The sequence below is a fragment of the Anomaloglossus baeobatrachus genome, chromosome 1 (genome assembly GCF_048569485.1).
Source record: "Anomaloglossus baeobatrachus isolate aAnoBae1 chromosome 1, aAnoBae1.hap1, whole genome shotgun sequence".
Lineage (NCBI taxonomy): Eukaryota > Metazoa > Chordata > Amphibia > Anura > Aromobatidae > Anomaloglossus > Anomaloglossus baeobatrachus.
In genome coordinates this window covers 424,719,415-424,737,978 of record NC_134353.1, presented here as the reverse complement: position 1 = coordinate 424,737,978, position 18,564 = coordinate 424,719,415, and the positions used below count along the sequence as shown (strand labels likewise).

Genomic DNA, 18,564 nt, shown 5'->3' with positions numbered 1-18,564 from the left:
CTCCCGGGAACACTCTGGCAAAGTACCCGGGCAGATCACAGCGTCGGCAAACTGGCACCAACCCACCAACAGTGGCGGATGAGGGCTCATCCTCTGAGGTGGAATCCGCCTCCATTTCATACATTTCCAACGTGCGGAGTGCCTGCGAGGACATGGACATTCTGTAGCCATTCCCACCGAATCGAGGGACCCACGCCGCCTCCGGGGTACTGGTGCCAGAGTCACTCTCCTCATGCTCCGCTGATTAGGAGTCCTGACCAGCCTGTTAATCTTCACCAGAGGCTGCAGATTCCACCTCAGGTACCGCAGGCAGCGCGCTCAGCGCCGTCAGCTGCTACAGGACGGGGAGGTACCATCGCTGGGGTGGCTGCCGAAACCGCAAGCTCCACTGTTCCTGCAACCGGTGTGGGGCCTGTCGCTTCTCCATGATCCTGCACCACTGCGGGAACCACCGCTCCACCATCGCTATCAGGTGCCGACATTCTTCCGGTCTTTCCCCCTTGGTTTTCTGCAGCAATCTCGCTGGACCCACTGTCCTTTGCGCTTCCTGTCTTGGGAATTACCAGCTTCCGCCCACGTTCCCAGGAGGGGGGGTTTTTAACTTCGCGGGAAGAAGATGACAGAGTTGTCATTTTTGGCGCCAAAGATGGCAGCAATTCAAAATTTTCAAACAGTTCATGGAACTTGAAGTAAGGCGCACGTCATCTACTGATGGGGCAAGAATCCTGTTCGTGACGCCAGGTTCAGGTTGTTGCGGGCGGGGGCCGCTGCCGCTTCTGTTGGAGGTCTGCTTGGATCCGGGTTCGCTGCTGTGGCTCGAGTGGTGACCGGACCCGGGCTCGCACGGCCGCCCATCCTCACGACCATCGGAAAAGGGGATATTCACAAGGTAGGTTATCTGTGACGCCACCCGTGGGTTGCACTGAAGAATGTTGGCACCGCCGCTGCCTGTTGATGGGGCGCCCTGGGCTGATGGAGCAGGGGGAAGCAAGATGGGATCCCCTCCACGGGTAGGGGAGGTGTAGTTCAGGGGCCCGGGGGAAACGAACACGGGAGTGATGGCTGCTGGAGGTGTCACACAATGATGTACTCACAGTTCAATAATTTCACACGAGTCCAGTAGTAAACCAAGTTGCCAGTGGCTGGCTGCCTTTGGAGGGTGCATTCGGGTCCCTCACCCAGGTTGATGAGCAGATAACCCTTCCTCCTGCACTCTGTGTTTCCTTCTCTTTTGGACGACTTCGCATGGAATGGAGAAGTCCACTCCCGGTTCAATTTGTGTTGGGAGCTGTGGCCCGCGAAAGCTGACCCTTGGGATTTCAGTGGGTTCTTGGCGGACACCCTATCCCCCGAGTTGGGCTTCCGTTTCGCTCTATCTGGGCAGTAAATTGGGACAATGTCTTGAACCTTGTCCCCGGCTGGTTAATTGGAGAGGGGCTTGCAACCTTCCTTGCCCTAGGGTCCAGGCCCCCCGACTGTGCACGGCCTCTGGACCGGATTCCCGCTGTTGGTACCGGTGGGCTACAACCCTGCCCCGGTCCACTTTAGGTCTCCTGTGACCGAATCTCCATCGCCTTTGGCTCTGCTCACCATCTGCAACCTAGCCAAGTAGTTCAAGGGCCACTACCCCTGACTACCACTGCTGTCAACGGTCTGCACTTGACTGCTGTCAAAACTGATCTTCAAACTGCACTGTCTGCATCCCGCCTTTGACTCCTCAAGACTCCTAGGTGGGCATTCTCATCCGCCTGATCCCGCCCACTGGTGTGTCCTGATTCTCATGAGAGGGTGACTAGGGTTTTATGGCTGTGTGTTATGCCTAAGTGTGGGTTGTGATGTTGACAAGGAGGATGTGAACTATTTGTGACTACCTGGTTTTGCCAGGGCATCACATATACATGGAAATTTTTCAAACCTAAAAAATCTATTTTGAGAAATTATAAATGCCATTTACACTGATACTATGACAAAAGGGTCAGTTTTTCCAATACATCTACACATTCGTCTGCCTCATTTACTTCTGTTGATCATCTTGTTGTCCCAGGGCAAACTTATGAGAAAGATTCATTTCTAGCATCCAAATTCACACAGACAAAAAATGCTGCAGATAGGTGGGGAGCAAACAGAATTTTTGAAGGAATCCACAACGATGCAGGAACAGACTACAGTATAACTTGTCAGGCTTAGAATCTTTCCAGCGTTATTTTGTTGTCTCCACAAATCTCCTTATTATCTAAAAAATGTGGTTGTTCACCAACTAATAGGTTTGATATTTTTAAAACATTTTTGGATGTAAACAAAATAGTGAGAAACCTTACTTTTATATGTCATTTCTCTGCTGAGGATGTGAATTCCCCTGTGTGGGAGGAGGTTTAATGTGATTGTAACTATTTTTACACTTTTTTTCTCCAATAATAACTTTGGTGTTAGACTAAGGCTGCTTTCACACTACGTTTTTTTAACATCCGTAATGAACGTTTTTTTTAACGCAAAAACGGATCCAGTGCAAATGCGTTTTCATTTCAATGCATTTGCAATGGACTCGCGTCAACATGTGTTTGCGTGCGTTATAGTAAGGATCCAGCGACTTGCAGTTTTTTAAATTTTTTCAAAAATGCTACTTGTAGCGTTTTTGAGCTGCGTCCAAATACTGCAAATTGCTGGATCCTGACTATACTGCATGCAAACGCATGTGAACACTGGCATGCTGATAGACAAGATCCTGCTTGCTCTACAGAGCATGCACAGAAACTAGCCTCGGGTGATCAGTCCCTCTCTCCACCTCCCTCCCCCTCTCTCCCTCTCTCCCCCTCTCTCACTCTCTCCACCTCCCTCCCTCTTTCTCCACCTCCCTCTCTCCCCCTCCCTCTCTCTCTCCCTCCACTCTCCCCCGCCTGAGAGCGGAGGACGCTCGTAACCAAGGTAAACATCGGGTAACCGCGGTCTTAAATCCCAGTCACACTAAACAACTTACCAGCGAACCCAACAACAATACAACCTGATAGGGATCGTTGGTAAGTTGCTAGGAGGTCGCTGGTGAGATGTCACACTAAGCGACGCTCCAGCGATCCCACCAGCAACCTGACCTGGCAGGGATCGCTGGAGCGTCGCAACACGTGGAAGCATGCTGCGCTTGGTAACTAAGGTAAATATCGGGTAATCAACCCAATATTTACCTTGGTTACCAGCACACCGCTTAGCGCTGGCTCCCTGCACACCTAGCCACAGTTCACATCGGGTTAATTACCCGATGTGTAGTCTGCTACATGTGCAGGCAGCAGGGAACCGCCTTCTGCCGACGCTGGTAACCACGGTAAACATTGGGTAACCAAGAAGCCCTTTCCTTGGTTACCCGATATTTACCTTCGTTACCAGCGTCCGCCGCTTTCACACTGCCAGTGCTGGCTCCCTGTTCCCTGTACTCCTAGCCACAGTACACATCGGGTTAATTACCCGATGTGTACTCCAGCTACGTGTGCAGAGAGCAGGGAGCCGGCACTGACAGCGTGAGAGCGGCGGACGCTGGAAACGAAGGTAAATATCGGGTAACCAAGGAAAGGGCTTCTTGCTTACCCGATATTTACATTGGTTACCAGCTTCCGCAGAAGCCGGCTCCCTGCTCACTGCACGTTTAGTTGTTGCTCTGTCGCTGTCACACACAGCGATGTGTGCTTCACAGCGGGAGAGCAACAACTAAAAAATGGTCCAGGACATTCAGCAACAACTGGCGACCTCACAGCAGGGGCCAGGTTGTTGCTGGATGTCACACACAGCAACATCGCTAGCAAGTTGTGCCTCAGCAGCAATGTTGCTAGCGATGTTGCTTAGTGTGACGGTACCTTTAGTTACCCGATGTTTATCTTGGTGTGCAGGGAGCCCGGCTCCTAGCAGCTGCAGACGCTCGTAACCAATGTAAGTATCGGGTATCCAAGCAAGTTACCCGATGTTTATCTTGGTTACGAGCCTCCACAGCTGTTAATGTCGGCTCCCAGTCTTTCACGTTCACTTCCCCTCACTCCCGATCACATGACTCCAATGCCTGCCCATAAACTTAAAGTGACAGGATCCTGCAAAATTACACATGCGTTTGCATGCGTTTTTTTGCTGTAAAAGCAGGATTCGCTTTTGCAGCAAAAAAACGTTCATGGCGCATGTTAAAAAAACGTAGTGTGAAAGCAGCCTTATTAAATCTCACCTCTCTACAGGATCTACAGTTAGAAACAAGACCACCGAGTTTATCTTTAAATAATGATTTTCCCATGCATAACCCCTTCTTCTATCCTGTCCAATTGAGGCCTTCAATCCTGGATAAATTCGAGACGCTGACTGAGAAGAACTTAATCCTCTAGGATAAACAATCCGATAATCTGCACAGTAATTTATCACAGCAAGAGATCAGAGCATTAAGTAAACTTAAAGGAAACAAAAAAAATATTGTGATACAGGAGAACATGGAAAATTTTTACCTTCGCTTCCCAATTTGGTGGTTGTGGTTTGGAAGGAGAAGTTCATTATCAATGAAAATAATTATTTTGGTCATCTAATTGAATTTTATTGCCTCTATATTGACAACCTGATTTTCATTTGGAAAACAGATGAAATACAAGCTGAGAAGTTTTTCAATTATCCTAACAGCATTTAATTCAATGTTAACTTTAACTCTAGCTTTCAGGCAAAGTCCATCAACTATCTGGACATTATTCTTATATGTAGTATAACAGTATAATAAGAATAATTTAGAAGAAAGTAATATAAGTAAGAAATATTTACCTATTTTAAACCAGGACAAAACACTTGCTGAATGTTTTCAGAAAAACAGTGTCAGATTTGTAGCAATAAAAGAGCCAGGCTACTATAGGCAGCATGCTATATCCTTGTTACCTGTTGGATCGTAATACCCAATTAATGAAAACATGGCTTACCTACAAGGGTTTTTTAGATACAATCACTCCAAGTGCATTTCCTACAATCACACTATAACATGTGATGTTATCTATTTGATAATTTAATAGACTGAATTGCCTGCAAAATAGAATACGTAAGTTGTACTATTGGTCCAGTAAAAAATAGAATCGGATGCCAAAACAGTTTGTGCGTTTAATGCTTCAGCAGTTCACAAGCATTTTTCACTAAAACACCACCAACCTTAGATTTAGGGCCATAGAGAAGATGTATAAATTGGGTAGAGGAGGTGATTTTAAAAGAACAAGTTTGAATTGGGTATCTTTTTGGATATTTAAGCTGCAAACCAAGGTTCCAGATGACCTAAAAATGAGGCAAGAGATGATCCTGCAATGTTCTTAATATTTATATGCGATATGTGACTAAACTATATTTTGTGTCTGTGTTTTCATTTTACTTTTTGTGAATATAACTGATTGTGGCCTCTTTATTTGCATAACTAATTGAATGTTAATTGTTTTTACAAAGGGGTTATTTAAAGATATAACGACATTAGCCATTTATATGCATTCGAATGTATAGCAGCACATTGTTTGAACCATGATTAAGGCTTGACGCGGAAATGTGTAGGTTTGATCCATCTGTGTTCTAGCAGTTTACCTGTGCATATTTTTAATGGACTTGAAATGAATAGGATTTTATTCATTACTGAATGTTTTTTTTTTTCTGGAGAATCCTCACTTATTTCAGTATTCTTTCCGGTGCTGGCCAGGGCTGCTCCAGACCTATGCTATGATTACTTCCAGACATTGAAGCGAAATAAACTGTGGGAAGAAAGGCGCAAATAGGGTCTTACCCGGTATAACAATGGAAAGTGAATGTGCAATAGGAACACTCACCTAATGGGGTTGTGCCAGTCACAACCCCTTTGACAGCATGAAAGGAACGTGGAAGGCAGCAGTCCCGCAAAAGCAGAGTAATTTCGGATGATGGGAGAAAAGCAGGTTTAAATACCGCGCCAAACCACAGGAATCAAGATGAAGTCAGTAAATCTCTTTTCTTTATTTTCACAGGTCTACGCGTTTCAAGGACATATCCGTCCTCTTCCTCAGGACAAATGCAGAGAATACTATAGCGAGCAGAAAGCTGCAGGCTCTCATATATGCATTAGAAAAAGGCCACGTATGCTTTAATTACGTCATCAACCTCCTCGTGACTTATAGGCACGTGGAGGAATGAATAAAGTTCTGAGTGTAGGCACGTGGAGGAACTTTATGCATTCCTCCACGTGCCTATGAGTCACGAGGAGGTTGATGACGTAATTAAAGCATACGTGTCCTTTTTCTAATGCATATATGAGAGCCTGCAGCTTTTTGCTCGCTATAGTATTCTCTGCATTTGTCCTGAGGAAGAGGACGGATATGTCCTTGAAACGCGTAGACCTGTGAAAATAAAGAAAAGAGATTTACTGACTTCATCTTGATTCCTGTGGTTTGGCGCGGTATTTAAACCTGCTTTTCTCCCATCATCCGAAATTACTTCCAGACATTATCGTCTCTGGTGAGCTGATATTTTATCCTCCTATTTTGATAAAATTGTTTTTAGGTGGTAAAAGTGGCAAAACATTTAAACAACAATATAAATGTGGTATCGCTGTAATCTTACTGACCCGAAATCTTATCACTTTTATGATACGGTGAACAGAGTAAGGAAAAAATAATAATTCCTGAATTGCTGTTTCTTTGTGATTCTTCATCACAAAAAGCAGAATAGAAAGTGATGAAAAATATTATGTGGCCCAAAATAATACCATTAAAAACTCCAACTCAAAAAACAAGCTTTCACATGACTCTGTCACCCGTCAGCAGAAATATAACAAAAAAACTATAGCCTTCAAGATTCAAAAACCCTTAATTTTGTAAAAAAGAATTTTTTAGTGTTAGTAGCCATACCTAAAAACTATATAAGGCTATGTGTGCACGTTGCGTCCTGACCAGTGCAGAAAAGAACGCACCCTCTGGCAGATGTGACACTGCGTGTTGACAAAATGAATGCATCCAAAACGCATGTATTTTGGATGCATTTTGCATGCATTTTACATGCGTTTTGGATGCATTTCGGCTCTGCTACATGTCCGCTGACAGCAGACACAGAAAGAGTCGGGCGATGAGAATGAACTCAGATGAACTGCACCCAACTTCATTGTCATCCCGCGGCTCTGTCTCTGTGTGCTGTCATGAACTCAGATGAACCTCCGAGGTCAGTGCCAGGACACAGGAGTCCACAACAATGACATCAGAGCTTCACCCAATTTCACTGACGTTGCGCGGCTCTCTCTGTGTGGCAGCCTGATTTGCGGTCACACGTGAAGGACTCATCTGTGATCGCAAATCCCCTGAGTGACTGCAGTGAGCCACGTGATCAGCTGTGCTTTCACTCAGGTTACTGGCGGCCACAGCTGCAGTCCTCCACCTGAGAACGATGGCCGCGGGTAACCGCAGTGACAGCACAGCTGATTGCGCGACTCACTTCAGTTGCTGCATGGAGCTCACAGGAGCGGCGGTGTTCTACTGCCATTCCTGTAAGCTTCCGATGTAGCAGAACTGGAAGCGTCATGGGACCTTGCGTGGATTACATCGGACCTGGAGGTGTTTTTGAAAGATTAATAAAGTGGTGAAAGAAGGATTTTTTTGTCTTTCATTACAAATAAAGGATTTTTTGGATGTGTGTGTTTATTTTCTTTAACTTACAGGTTAATCATGGAAGGTATCTCGGGGAGATGCCTGCCATGATTAACCTAGGACTTAGTGGCAACTATGGGCTGCTGCCATTAACTCCTTATTACCCCATTTGCCACCGCACCAGGGCAATTCGGGATGAGCCGGGTAGAGTCCATGGACTGTCGCATCTAATGGATGCGGCAATTCCGGGTGGCTGCTGGCTGATATTGATAGGCTGGAGGGCTCCCCATAATGTGGAGCTCCCCATCCTTAAAATACCAGCCTTCAGCCATGTGGCTTTACCCTGGCTGGTATCCAAATTGGGGGGACCACACATAGTTTTTTTTTTAATTACTTATTTATTTTTTTAACTGCTCGATATAGACACGCCCACCGGCAGCTGTGATTGGTTGCAGTGAGACACCTGTCACTCAGTGTGGGGGAGTGTCTGACTGCAACCAATCATAGGCGCTGGTGGGCGGAGGAAGCAGGGAATATGTGACAGATTAATGAGCGGCCAGAATTTTCAAAGAGGAGAAGCCGCCACAGTGTGAACGCCGTGCAGGTGATTATGGATCGGTGAGTATGAGAGAGGGGGTGGGAGGGAGAGACCGGCATGGACAGAGAGAGAGATAGAGACAGAGAGAGACCGACCGACAGACCGACCGACAGAGAGAGAGACCAAAAGACCTGCATTTATTATGTCAAAAACACATGCAGATCGCTAGTAAAAAGCAAGTGAAACGCATTCTTTCTTGAAAAAAATGCTTTTAGACATTTCTCATTGACTTCAATGTTATTAAAACGCTGCCAAAATGTCAAAAACAATTGACATGTTGCTTCTTCAAAAGTAGGGATTTTGACAAATTTTCCGCAACTAAAATGCAGCATTTGTAAATGCATCGTGAGCACAAGAAAGCCTTATTTTCCATAGACTTTGCCTGGAAATCAAAACGCATGCAATTTTGCATTAAAACGCTGCAGCTCAAAATGCTGCTGAAACGCATGAAAAAAGCAATGTGCGCACATAGCCTAAATCTGCCATCACTGTAATCATACTGATGTGAAAAATGAAGCCATTTAATCACTTTTACTGCAAGATGAACAGCATAAAAATTAGTAATAAAGTCACTTCTTCAACTACTGTTGATTTGTTTATTTTACCACTCAAAGATCGCAATAAGGCGCTGCTCACATTTATCCTGTGCTCTACGCTGAGTGCTTACACTGGCACTGTGGATTATGTGTAAATCCCTGAAAAATATAATTCGCCAAAATCTACAATGTAAAATTCACTTTAGTGAGTCAAATGGAGTCACTTTGTACTCCTGTCAGGCTTGTGGTCCAGTGGTGTCCAAATTTTTAGGCATGCACAAAAGTGCAGTCAAAAACAGTTTTGTGCACCTTTGAAAAGGACACCACTGAACATAGGCCAAATGGAGTTTGAAATAACTCTGCTGCCTAATTACAGTGAATAGATCTATTGTGGGTGTCACCTGAATCACGTATTTTGAAGATGTAGATGGAATCCCTAACGCAAGTGCTCAGCATAGAGCACAGGATAAATGCAACCTGATCCAAAATGTTCTGTACCCCAAATTGCCACTAAATGGCATTCAACTCAACCCACAAAAACACAAGTTCCCATTCAGTTTTGTCATCTGTTAACTGAACTATATGATGGTTCCACGCTACTGGTAGCACTAAGGCTCTGGAAAAGTGCTATGGCTCCACCCCCAAAAAGAAATCCAGCAAAATCTGCACTCCCAAATACAAATGCTCCCTCCCTTCTTACTACCACAATGTGTCTAAACCACAGTTATCACCCATTTATTGTCATTGTTGTAGTGAGGAGACACTGAACATAATGCACGGGCACTGCAATGTACTGGCCACCACAAGGGCTTATTTGCAATTTTAATTTTGCAACATTCACTGCGTTTAACTACATGGGTATTCTCTAGATACAAAACAAAAGCATGACTACACTTCTAGATGAATTCCCAGAGAGGTGTAATTTCCAAAATGAGAGGGTTTCTGCTGTTCTGACACTTAGGGGTTCTGAACGCAAAAAGAGTTTGCAAAATATTCTAGGAAAATCTGTTTTCCAAATGTCAAATGGCATTCCTTCCTTCCCGAGCCCTGCCGTGTGGCCTAACAGTACTGTATAATCACATGTGGACTTTTTCCATGTTCAGGAGAATTTCTGTAACCTATTATGGGACATTTTTTTACCTTTTCCTTGTGAAAATTGGAAATCTTTTTAGTGGTAAAAATGTAATTATTTTGTTTCACTGCCCAATAGTATAACATTTTGTGACACACCTGTTGTATCAATATGCTCACTGTACTCCTAGATTAATTAATTGAAGGATGCAGTTTGTAAAAGGGGGTCACTTGTGGGGGATTTCTGCTGTTCTAGGAACTCTGGGGCTCTCTCAATGTGACATGGCACAACCAAACCATTCCAACTAAATCTGCACTCTAATATGGCACTCCTTCCCATCAGAGCTTTGCACTGTACTTCAAAAGTATTTTTTGATCACATGTAGGGTATTGGCAAGCTCAGGAGAAATTGTGAAACAAATTGTATGGTCCATTTTATGCTATTACTTTTTTGAAAATTAAAACTTTGGGGCCAAAGCAACATTTTAGTGAAAAATGGTAGTTTTTATTTTCAGAGCCCATTGTTATACCATTCGAAGAAACACCGGAGGATTAAAATTGCTAACAATCCTACAAGCTGAATTCCTTTAGAGGTGTAGTTTCCAAAATAGAGTCAGTTGTGGGCTGTTTCCTATATTTAGTCCCATCAGGGACTCTGCAAACACAACATGGTGTCCTCTATCTATTCCAGGCAATTTTGCGCTCCAAAATTCAAATAATGCTCCTCCCCTTGTGAACCATGCCGTGCGCCCAAACACTAGTTTTAACCACATATGGAGTATCCCTGTACTCAAAAGAGTACCACATAAAAATAAAATAAAAAATTGACGTTAAACTAACATTTTTGTGATAAAAATGTATTTTTTCATTTTCACGGGTCAACGTTATAAAATTCTGTGAAGCACTTGTAGGGTCAAAGTGCTCACCAAACATCTAGATAAGTTCTTTAAATGGTCTAGTTTCCAAAATAGTGTCAATTGTGGGTGCTTTCCACTGTTTAGGCACATGAGGGATCTGCAAATGCAACATGGCGTCCGTTATCTATTTCAGACAATTTTGCTGTCCAAATTTCAAATAGCGCGCCTTCCCTTCGAAGCCCTGCTATGTACCCAAACAGTAGTTCTCCACCACATATGGGGTATCATGTACTCAGGAGAATTTGCACAACAAAATGTATGGTCTATTTTCTCCTAATACCCTTGGGAAAATGCAAAATATGGGGCAAAAGTAACATTTTTGTGGGAAAAAAATATCATTTTAATTTTTTCTTTCCTAGTTGCTTTAGTACTATGAAGCACCTGAAGGGTTAATAAACATCTTGGATGTGTTTTTGAGAATTGTGTGGGTCGAGTTTTTAAAATGATGTCGCTTTTGTGTATTTTCTGTCACATAGACCTCTCAAGGTCATTTCAAATATGATGTGATCCCTAAAAGAATGGTTTTGCGAATTTTGTAGGAAAAATGAGAAATTGCTGATAAACTTTTAACCCTTCTAACTTCCCAACAAAAATAGCTTTCGAAAATGTTGCTGATTTAAAGAAAACAATTGATAAATATTATTTAGTATCTATTTTTTGTAACATAACTCTGGTTTAAGGGAATTAAAATTTAAAGTTTGAAAATTGCCAAATTTTCAAAATGTTTGCCAAATTTCACAAATTTTCACAAATGAACGCAAAAAATCTCATCCTAAATTTACCAGTAACATCAAGTACAATGTCATGAAAAAAATATTTTCAGAGTAACTTGGACCTTTTGAAGTGTTCCACAATTATTGCTACATTAATTGACACTGGTCAGATTTTAAAAAAATTGGCCTGGTCAGGAAGGTAAAAACAGGCATGGGGGCAAAGGTGTTAAGAAGATCTATTAGCACCTTGATCTCTAATGCAATACAGTGACATAAATTAACTTCATTAAATTACATCAGTATGAATATGATATTTATAATAAGAATATTAAATTCTCCCTAAAAAATAAACATAACAAAGAACAAATGTATAATTTTGACAAAAAAAATATACAAAATGTGAATGGCATAAACCATAAACTTACCAGCAAGGGAAGCCAACAGGCACTAGCAATTATCATGATTCCAACCAACTGTACCATCATTTCCACTTCACTGTCTCTGCGTCTTTGGACAGACTCACGGTCATGATAAACTCTACAAAGAGTCACAACACTAATTGTATTCAAAATGAAGGAGAGGCAGACGGAAAATATACCGATCAAAGAAAAAATTAAGCCAAAGGCTTTATTCTTTGGGTCCTGTAGCAAGGTTAGAAAACACCAAGACTTCGGGTACTGCAATGTGTAACTACCAATACCCATTATTGGAAATAAAGCTAAAAAGAAAGCAAAGCACCACACCATAACTACAATGCAGTATGTTCTCTTTTTTGAAATATTGGCAGAATGTGAAAATGGTTTATTAATACCAAAAAACCTTTCAGCAGCCATTGATGCCCCTAGCAAGAGGGGACATTGTCCATAAAAAACCATAGATAACCCAAAAAAGTTACAGAGATAACAGTTTTGATCAAAAATCTGCCAGTCAAATTGAGTTAAATGGTAAGACACCACAATAATACCTGTCACTAATAGTCCCATGAAGTCTGTGATTACCAAGCCCCCAAGAAAGATTAAAAAAGATGACCTTGAGCGACTTTGTGTTTTCTTGGATGCACCAACCAGGACACAAAAAGCAAACAGGTTGGAGGAAAGACCAATAAGGGAGAAAATTGTAGCAAACCAAAAAGAGGTAATAGGCTTTTGTCCATCCACAGACTTAGTGATGTTAATATATCGGAAGCAGGAGGCTACGGCTGATGACAGTGCTTTTTCCATTGGGGGGCATAGATATGTCTCTTCTCTGTTTCCAATACACATATTTGGCTCTTCTAAAGATCTCATATGGAAAAATGTATATAAAAAATTATTAGGACTTCATTGTTTTCGCAGAATTTTTAAATGTATCATGATTCCCATCTCCTTTAAGAACTTCGTACATTGATGAAAATCTGAAAGAAAAATCATAGTGATTCACAATTAATTGACATGGAAACTAATCTTGAAATGAACAGTTGAAGTGATATTATGCATACATACAATGGAGATGAGTTTGTTTTATAAGTTTTTAAACTATTTTGTATAACTTAAATTACACCGTCAGCTTTGTCTTTTTTTTTTCTTAAAATTGTGTATTTTTTATGACCCACACAGCTTTTTTAACACTTCAATCAAAAAAATGACCTATTGGTTTTTGTGGGAGAGTGTATCAACTATAGTTTTAGAGGTGTGCTCAGCAATAACCGCCAGAGAGCAAACTGCCATTGTACAACAGTCATACTGAGAGCACAGAACACACACTTTGGCCTACCACTTACTATTTTTTAAGGGAAGTCAGACTCAGGTTAGTAAGGCTACGTTCCCATGTCCAATAATCATCTGTCAAAATGGATCCAACTGCAATCCGTTAGCAAAAATGATGTGCAGCCCCAACTTTTTGTCCCTTTGTAATTGATTTCAGCTGGAAAAACACGGACCCAGCTAAAATCAATTATTTAAAAACGGAAAAAGGTTGTGTTTGCACAACTATTTTGCCAACAAATTGCTGCTGGATCCCTAACGGATACATTTCTGGACATGTGAACATAGCCTTATACAATTGTCGCCAAATATTTTTTAGACTGACACAAATTTGGAATCTCCAGTTTGCTGCTTCAGAGTTTTTAGATCTTTCTATGGTTTCTATGGTTACTGGAGTACAATCTGCATTTCATTTAATAAGTTTTTACACTTTTAATCAGCTTTTTTTTATCATCTTCTGGATCAAATTGTAGCTGATAAGTATGATGAGTGAGTGTATTCTTTATTATTCGCTACTGACACAGATAGTACGGTAAATGGGTTACTCGTTATATTGCGAGTTTTTGTGTACTCACCTCGCTATATTCGTATGTTTCGCCTAGCCGGTTTGGCGCCTGATTTGCAGCCACTAAACATGCTGGACTTCTTAACCAATAACAGTAATGCCGCAGCCATCTTGGTTGTGGCATTACTGTGATTGGCGGGCAAAGCAGCTTCATAGGGTCTATATAGTTACATAGTTACATAGGTTGAAAAAAGACCTAAGTCCATCTAGTTCAACCTTCCTCCATCAATTCTACATTTTGTCCCTCAGTCACTTATAAACAGCAATGTTGTGTGTACTGAGGAAATCATCCAGCCCTTTTTTAAAAGCTGTTATAGTGTCTGCCATTACTACCTCTTGTGGTAGAGCATTCCACAGTCTGACTGCTCTAACTGTAAAGAACCCTTTCCTATTTAGCTGCCAGAATCGCTTTTCTTCCACTCGCAGTGAGTGCCCCCTGGTGCTTAGTATTGTCTTTGGAAGGAATAAGTCATGTGCCAGTCTTTTATATTGACCCCACATGTGTTTATACATATAAATGAGATCTCCTCTGAGACGTCTTTTTTCTAAGCAAAACATATCTAACTTTTTCAACCTCTCATCATATGGGAGGCCTCCATTCCTTGTAGTAGTCTAGTTAGCCACCATATTCCAGATGTGGCCTTACAAGTGATTTATAGAGGGGTAACAATACGTTGGGATCCCGGGATCTAATCTCTCTTTTTATACACCCTAGAATCTTGTTTGCTTTACCAGCTGCTGCCTGACATTGAGTGCTGCTGCTCAGCTTATTTGTAATGAGAATACCCAAGTCCTTCTCCTGTTCTGTAATGCCTAGTTTACTTCCATTTATTGTATACACAGATATAGGATTACTCCGTCCTAGGTGCATTACTTTACATTTATCAACATTTAATCTCATTTGCCAGGTATCTGCCCATTCTGACATCTTATCCAGATCTTTTTGTAATATTGTACTATCAACGTCAGTTTTTAATATCCTATATCAGTGATGGCGAACCTATGGCACGCGTGCCACCAGGGGCACGCTGAGCCCATTCTGGTGGCACGTGTGCTGTCGCCCGACCCTGCAGTTTTGATCTGCTAGTGCAGTCGCGCCGGCAGATCAAACCTGTGTTGGAGCGGAGGAGACATTTCTCCTCCGCTCTGACACTCCTCCTCCCCTAGGCTGCAGTGTGTTGCCTAAGAGACGGAGGAGCGTCAGAGAGCAGCGCCGGCGCCGTCTGCTGGCCGCGTGGGAACTGAGGACCCAGCAGCGCGCAGCGGGGGAGCGTGTGCAGGTAAGTTGTGTGTTGCTTTTTTTTTTTTTTTTTATAACTCGTGTGCGGGAGCGGGTGCGGGAGCGGGGGTAACGCACATGGCAGCGGGGGGGGTGGGAGCGGGGGGAACGCACATGGCAGCGGGGGGGTGGGAGAGGGGGAACGCACATGGCAGCGGGGGGGGTGGGAGCGGGGGGAACGCACATGGCAGCGGGGGGGTGGGAGAGGGGGAACGCACATGGCAGCGGGGGGGTGGGAGAGGGGGAACGCACGTGGCAGCGGGGGGGGTGGGAGAGGGGGAACGCACATGGCAGCGGGGGGGGTGGGAGAGGGGGAACGCACGTGGCAGCGGGGGGGGGGGGGGGAGAGGGGAAACGCACGTGGCAGCGGGGGGGGTGGGAGAGGGGGAACGCACGTGGCAGCGGGGGGGGGGGTGGGAGAGGGGGAACGCACGTGGCAGCGGGGGGGGTGGGAGAGGGGGAACGCACGTGGCAGCGGGGGGGGTGGGAGAGGGGGAACGCACATGGCAGCATGGGGTGGGAGAGGGGGAACGCACATGGCAGCATGGGGTGGGAGAGGGGGAACGCACATGGCAGCGGGGGGGGGGTGGGAGAGGGGAAACACACATGGCAGCATGGGGTGGGAGAGGGGGAACGCACATGGCAGCGGGGGGGGGTGGGAGAGGGGGAACGCACATGGCAGCGGGGGGGGTGGGAGAGGGGGAACGCACATGGCAGCGGGGGGGTGTGGGAGAGGGGGAACGCACATGGCAGCGGGGGGGGTGGGAGAGGGGGAACGCACATGGCAGCGGGGGGGGGGGGTGGGAGAGGGGGAACGCACGTGGCAGCGGGGGGGGTGGGAGAGGGGGAACGCACGTGGCAGCGGGGGGGGTGGGAGAGGGGGAACGCACATGGCAGCATGGGGTGGGAGAGGGGGAACGCACATGGCAGCGGGGGGGGGTGGGAGAGGGGGAACGCACATGGCAGCATGGGGTGGGAGAGGGGGAACGCACATGGCAGCGGGAGGGGGTGGGAGAGGGGGAACGCACATGGCAGCGGGGGGGGTGGGAGAGGGGGAACGCACATGGCAGCGGGGGGGGTGGAAGAGGGGGAACGCACATGGCAGCGTGGGGGGGGTGGGGGTGGGAGAGGGGGAACGCACATGGCAGCGGGGGGGGGTGGGAGAGGGGGAACGCACATGGCAGCGGGGGGGGTGGGAGAGGGGGAACGCACATGGCAGCGGGGGGGTGGGAGAGGGGGAACGCACATGGCAGCATGGGGTGGGAGAGGGGGAACGCACATGGCAGCGGGGGGGTGGGAGAGGGGGAACGCACATGGCAGCGGGGGGGTCGGAGAGGGGGAACGCACATGGCAGCGGGGGGGGGTGGGAGAGGGGGAACGCACATGGCAGCAGGGGGGTGGGAGAGGGGAAACGCACATGGCAGCGTGGGGTCGGAGAGGGGGAACGCACATGCCAGCATGGGAGGGGAACATGCGTGCCAGGATGGAGAAAACATGCATGCCAGGATGGAGAAAACATGCATGCCAGGATGGAGGAAACATGCATGCCAGGATGGAGGAAACATGCATGCCAGGATGGAGGAAACATGCCTGCCAGGATGGGGGAAACATGCATGCCAGGATGGAGGAAACATGCATGCCAGGATGGAGGAAACATGCATGCCAGGATGGAGGAAACATGCCTGCCAGGATGGAGGAAACATGAATGCCAGGATGGAGGAAAGAATACATGTCAGGATGGAGGAAACATGCACTCCAGGATGGAGGAAACATGCACGTCAGGATGGAGGAAACATGCACGTCAGGATGGAGGAAACATGCATGCCAGGATGGAGGAAACATGCATGCCAGGATGGAGGAAACATGCCTGCCAGGATGGGGGAAACATGCCTGCCAGGATGGGGGAAACATGCATGCCAGGATGGAGGAAACATGCCTGCCAGGATGGAGGAAACATGCCTGCCAGGATGGAGGAAACATGCCTGCCAGGATGGAGGAAACATGCCTGCCAGGATGGAGGAAACATGCCTGCCAGGATGGAGGAAACATGCCTGCCAGGATGGAGGAAACATGCCTGCCAGGATGGAGGAAACATGCATGCCAGGATGGGGGAAACATGCATGCCAGGATGGGGGAAACATGCCTGCCAGGATGGGGGAAACATGCCTGCCAGGATGGGGGAAACATGCATGCCAGGATGGGGGAAACATGCCTGCCAGGATGGGGGAAACATGCACGCCAGGATGGGGGAAACATGCCTGCCAGGATGGGAAACATGCATGCCAGGATGGGGGAAACATGCACGCCAGGATGGGGGAAACATGCATGCCAGGATGGGGGAAACATGCCTGCCAGGATGGGGGAAACATGCATGCCAGGATGGAGGAAACATGCATGCCAGGATGGGGGAAACATGCATGCCAGGATGGAGGAAACATGCATGCCAGGATGGAGGAAACATGCATGCCAGGATGGGGGAAACATGCATGCCAGGATGGGGGAAACATGCATGCCAGGATGGAGGAAACATGCATGCCAGGATAGGGGAAACATGCATGCCAGGATGGAGGAAACATGCATGCCAGGATGGGGGAAACATGCATGCCAGGATGGAGGAAACATGCCTGCCAGGATGGAGGAAAGAATACATGTCAGGATGGAGGAAACATGCCTGCCAGGATGGAGGAAACATGCATGCCAGGATGGAGGAAACATGCCTGCCAGGATGGAGGAAACATGCATGCCAGGATGGAGGAAACATGCATGCCAGGATGGAGGAAACATGCATGCCAGGATGGAGGAAACATGCCTGCCAGGATGGAGGAAACATGCCTGCCAGGATGGAGGAAACATGCACGCCAGGATGGAGGAAACATGCACGTCAGGATGGAGGAAACATGCACGCCAGGATGGAGGAAACATGCATGCCAGGATGGAGGAAACATGCATGTCAGGATGGAGGAAACATGCATGCCAGGATGGAGGAAACATGCACGTCAGGATGGAGGAAACATGCATGCCAGGATGGAGGAAACATGCATGCCAGGATGGAGGAAACATGCACGTCAGGATGGAGGAAACATGCACGCCAGGATGGAGGAAACATGCACGCCAGGATGGAGGAAACATGCACGTCAGGATGGAGGAAACATGCCTGCCAGGATGGAGGAAACATGCCTGCCAGGATGGAGGAAACATGCATGTCAGGATGGAGGAAACATGCCTGCCAGGATGGAGGAAACATGCCTGCCAGGATGGAGGAAACATGCCACGATAGGGTACATGTATCAGGAAGGGGTACATTTACCTGGATGGGGTAAATTAACCAGGATTGGGAACATTTACCAGGAATGGGGTACATGCCGGGATGGGGGAACATTTACAAGGATGGGCAAGATGTCAGGATGGGGTACATTTACAAGCATGGGGGAACATGCAAGAATGGGTAACATTTACCAGGATGGAGGACATTTACCAGGATGGGGCCATGATGGGGACAAATATACCAGAATGTAGGAAATCTATATCAGGATGGGAGACATGTTTACCAGTAAGTGGCC

At 46.0% G+C, this 18,564-nt stretch overlaps 1 protein-coding gene across 1 annotated transcript in view; it reads right to left on the bottom strand.

Moving 5' to 3' along the window:
- The window catches only part of TBXA2R (thromboxane A2 receptor), a 225,741-nt gene extending 212,898 nt beyond the window's left edge, over window positions 1-12,843 (bottom strand). Inside the window, exon 1 of the mRNA XM_075337864.1 lies at window positions 11,844-12,843. Within this exon, the coding sequence (XP_075193979.1) occupies window positions 11,844-12,704 (861 nt within the window). The 5' untranslated portion in view covers window positions 12,705-12,843. The remainder of the gene's footprint in view (window positions 1-11,843) is intronic.
- Window positions 12,844-18,564: the final 5,721 nt, after the last annotated feature.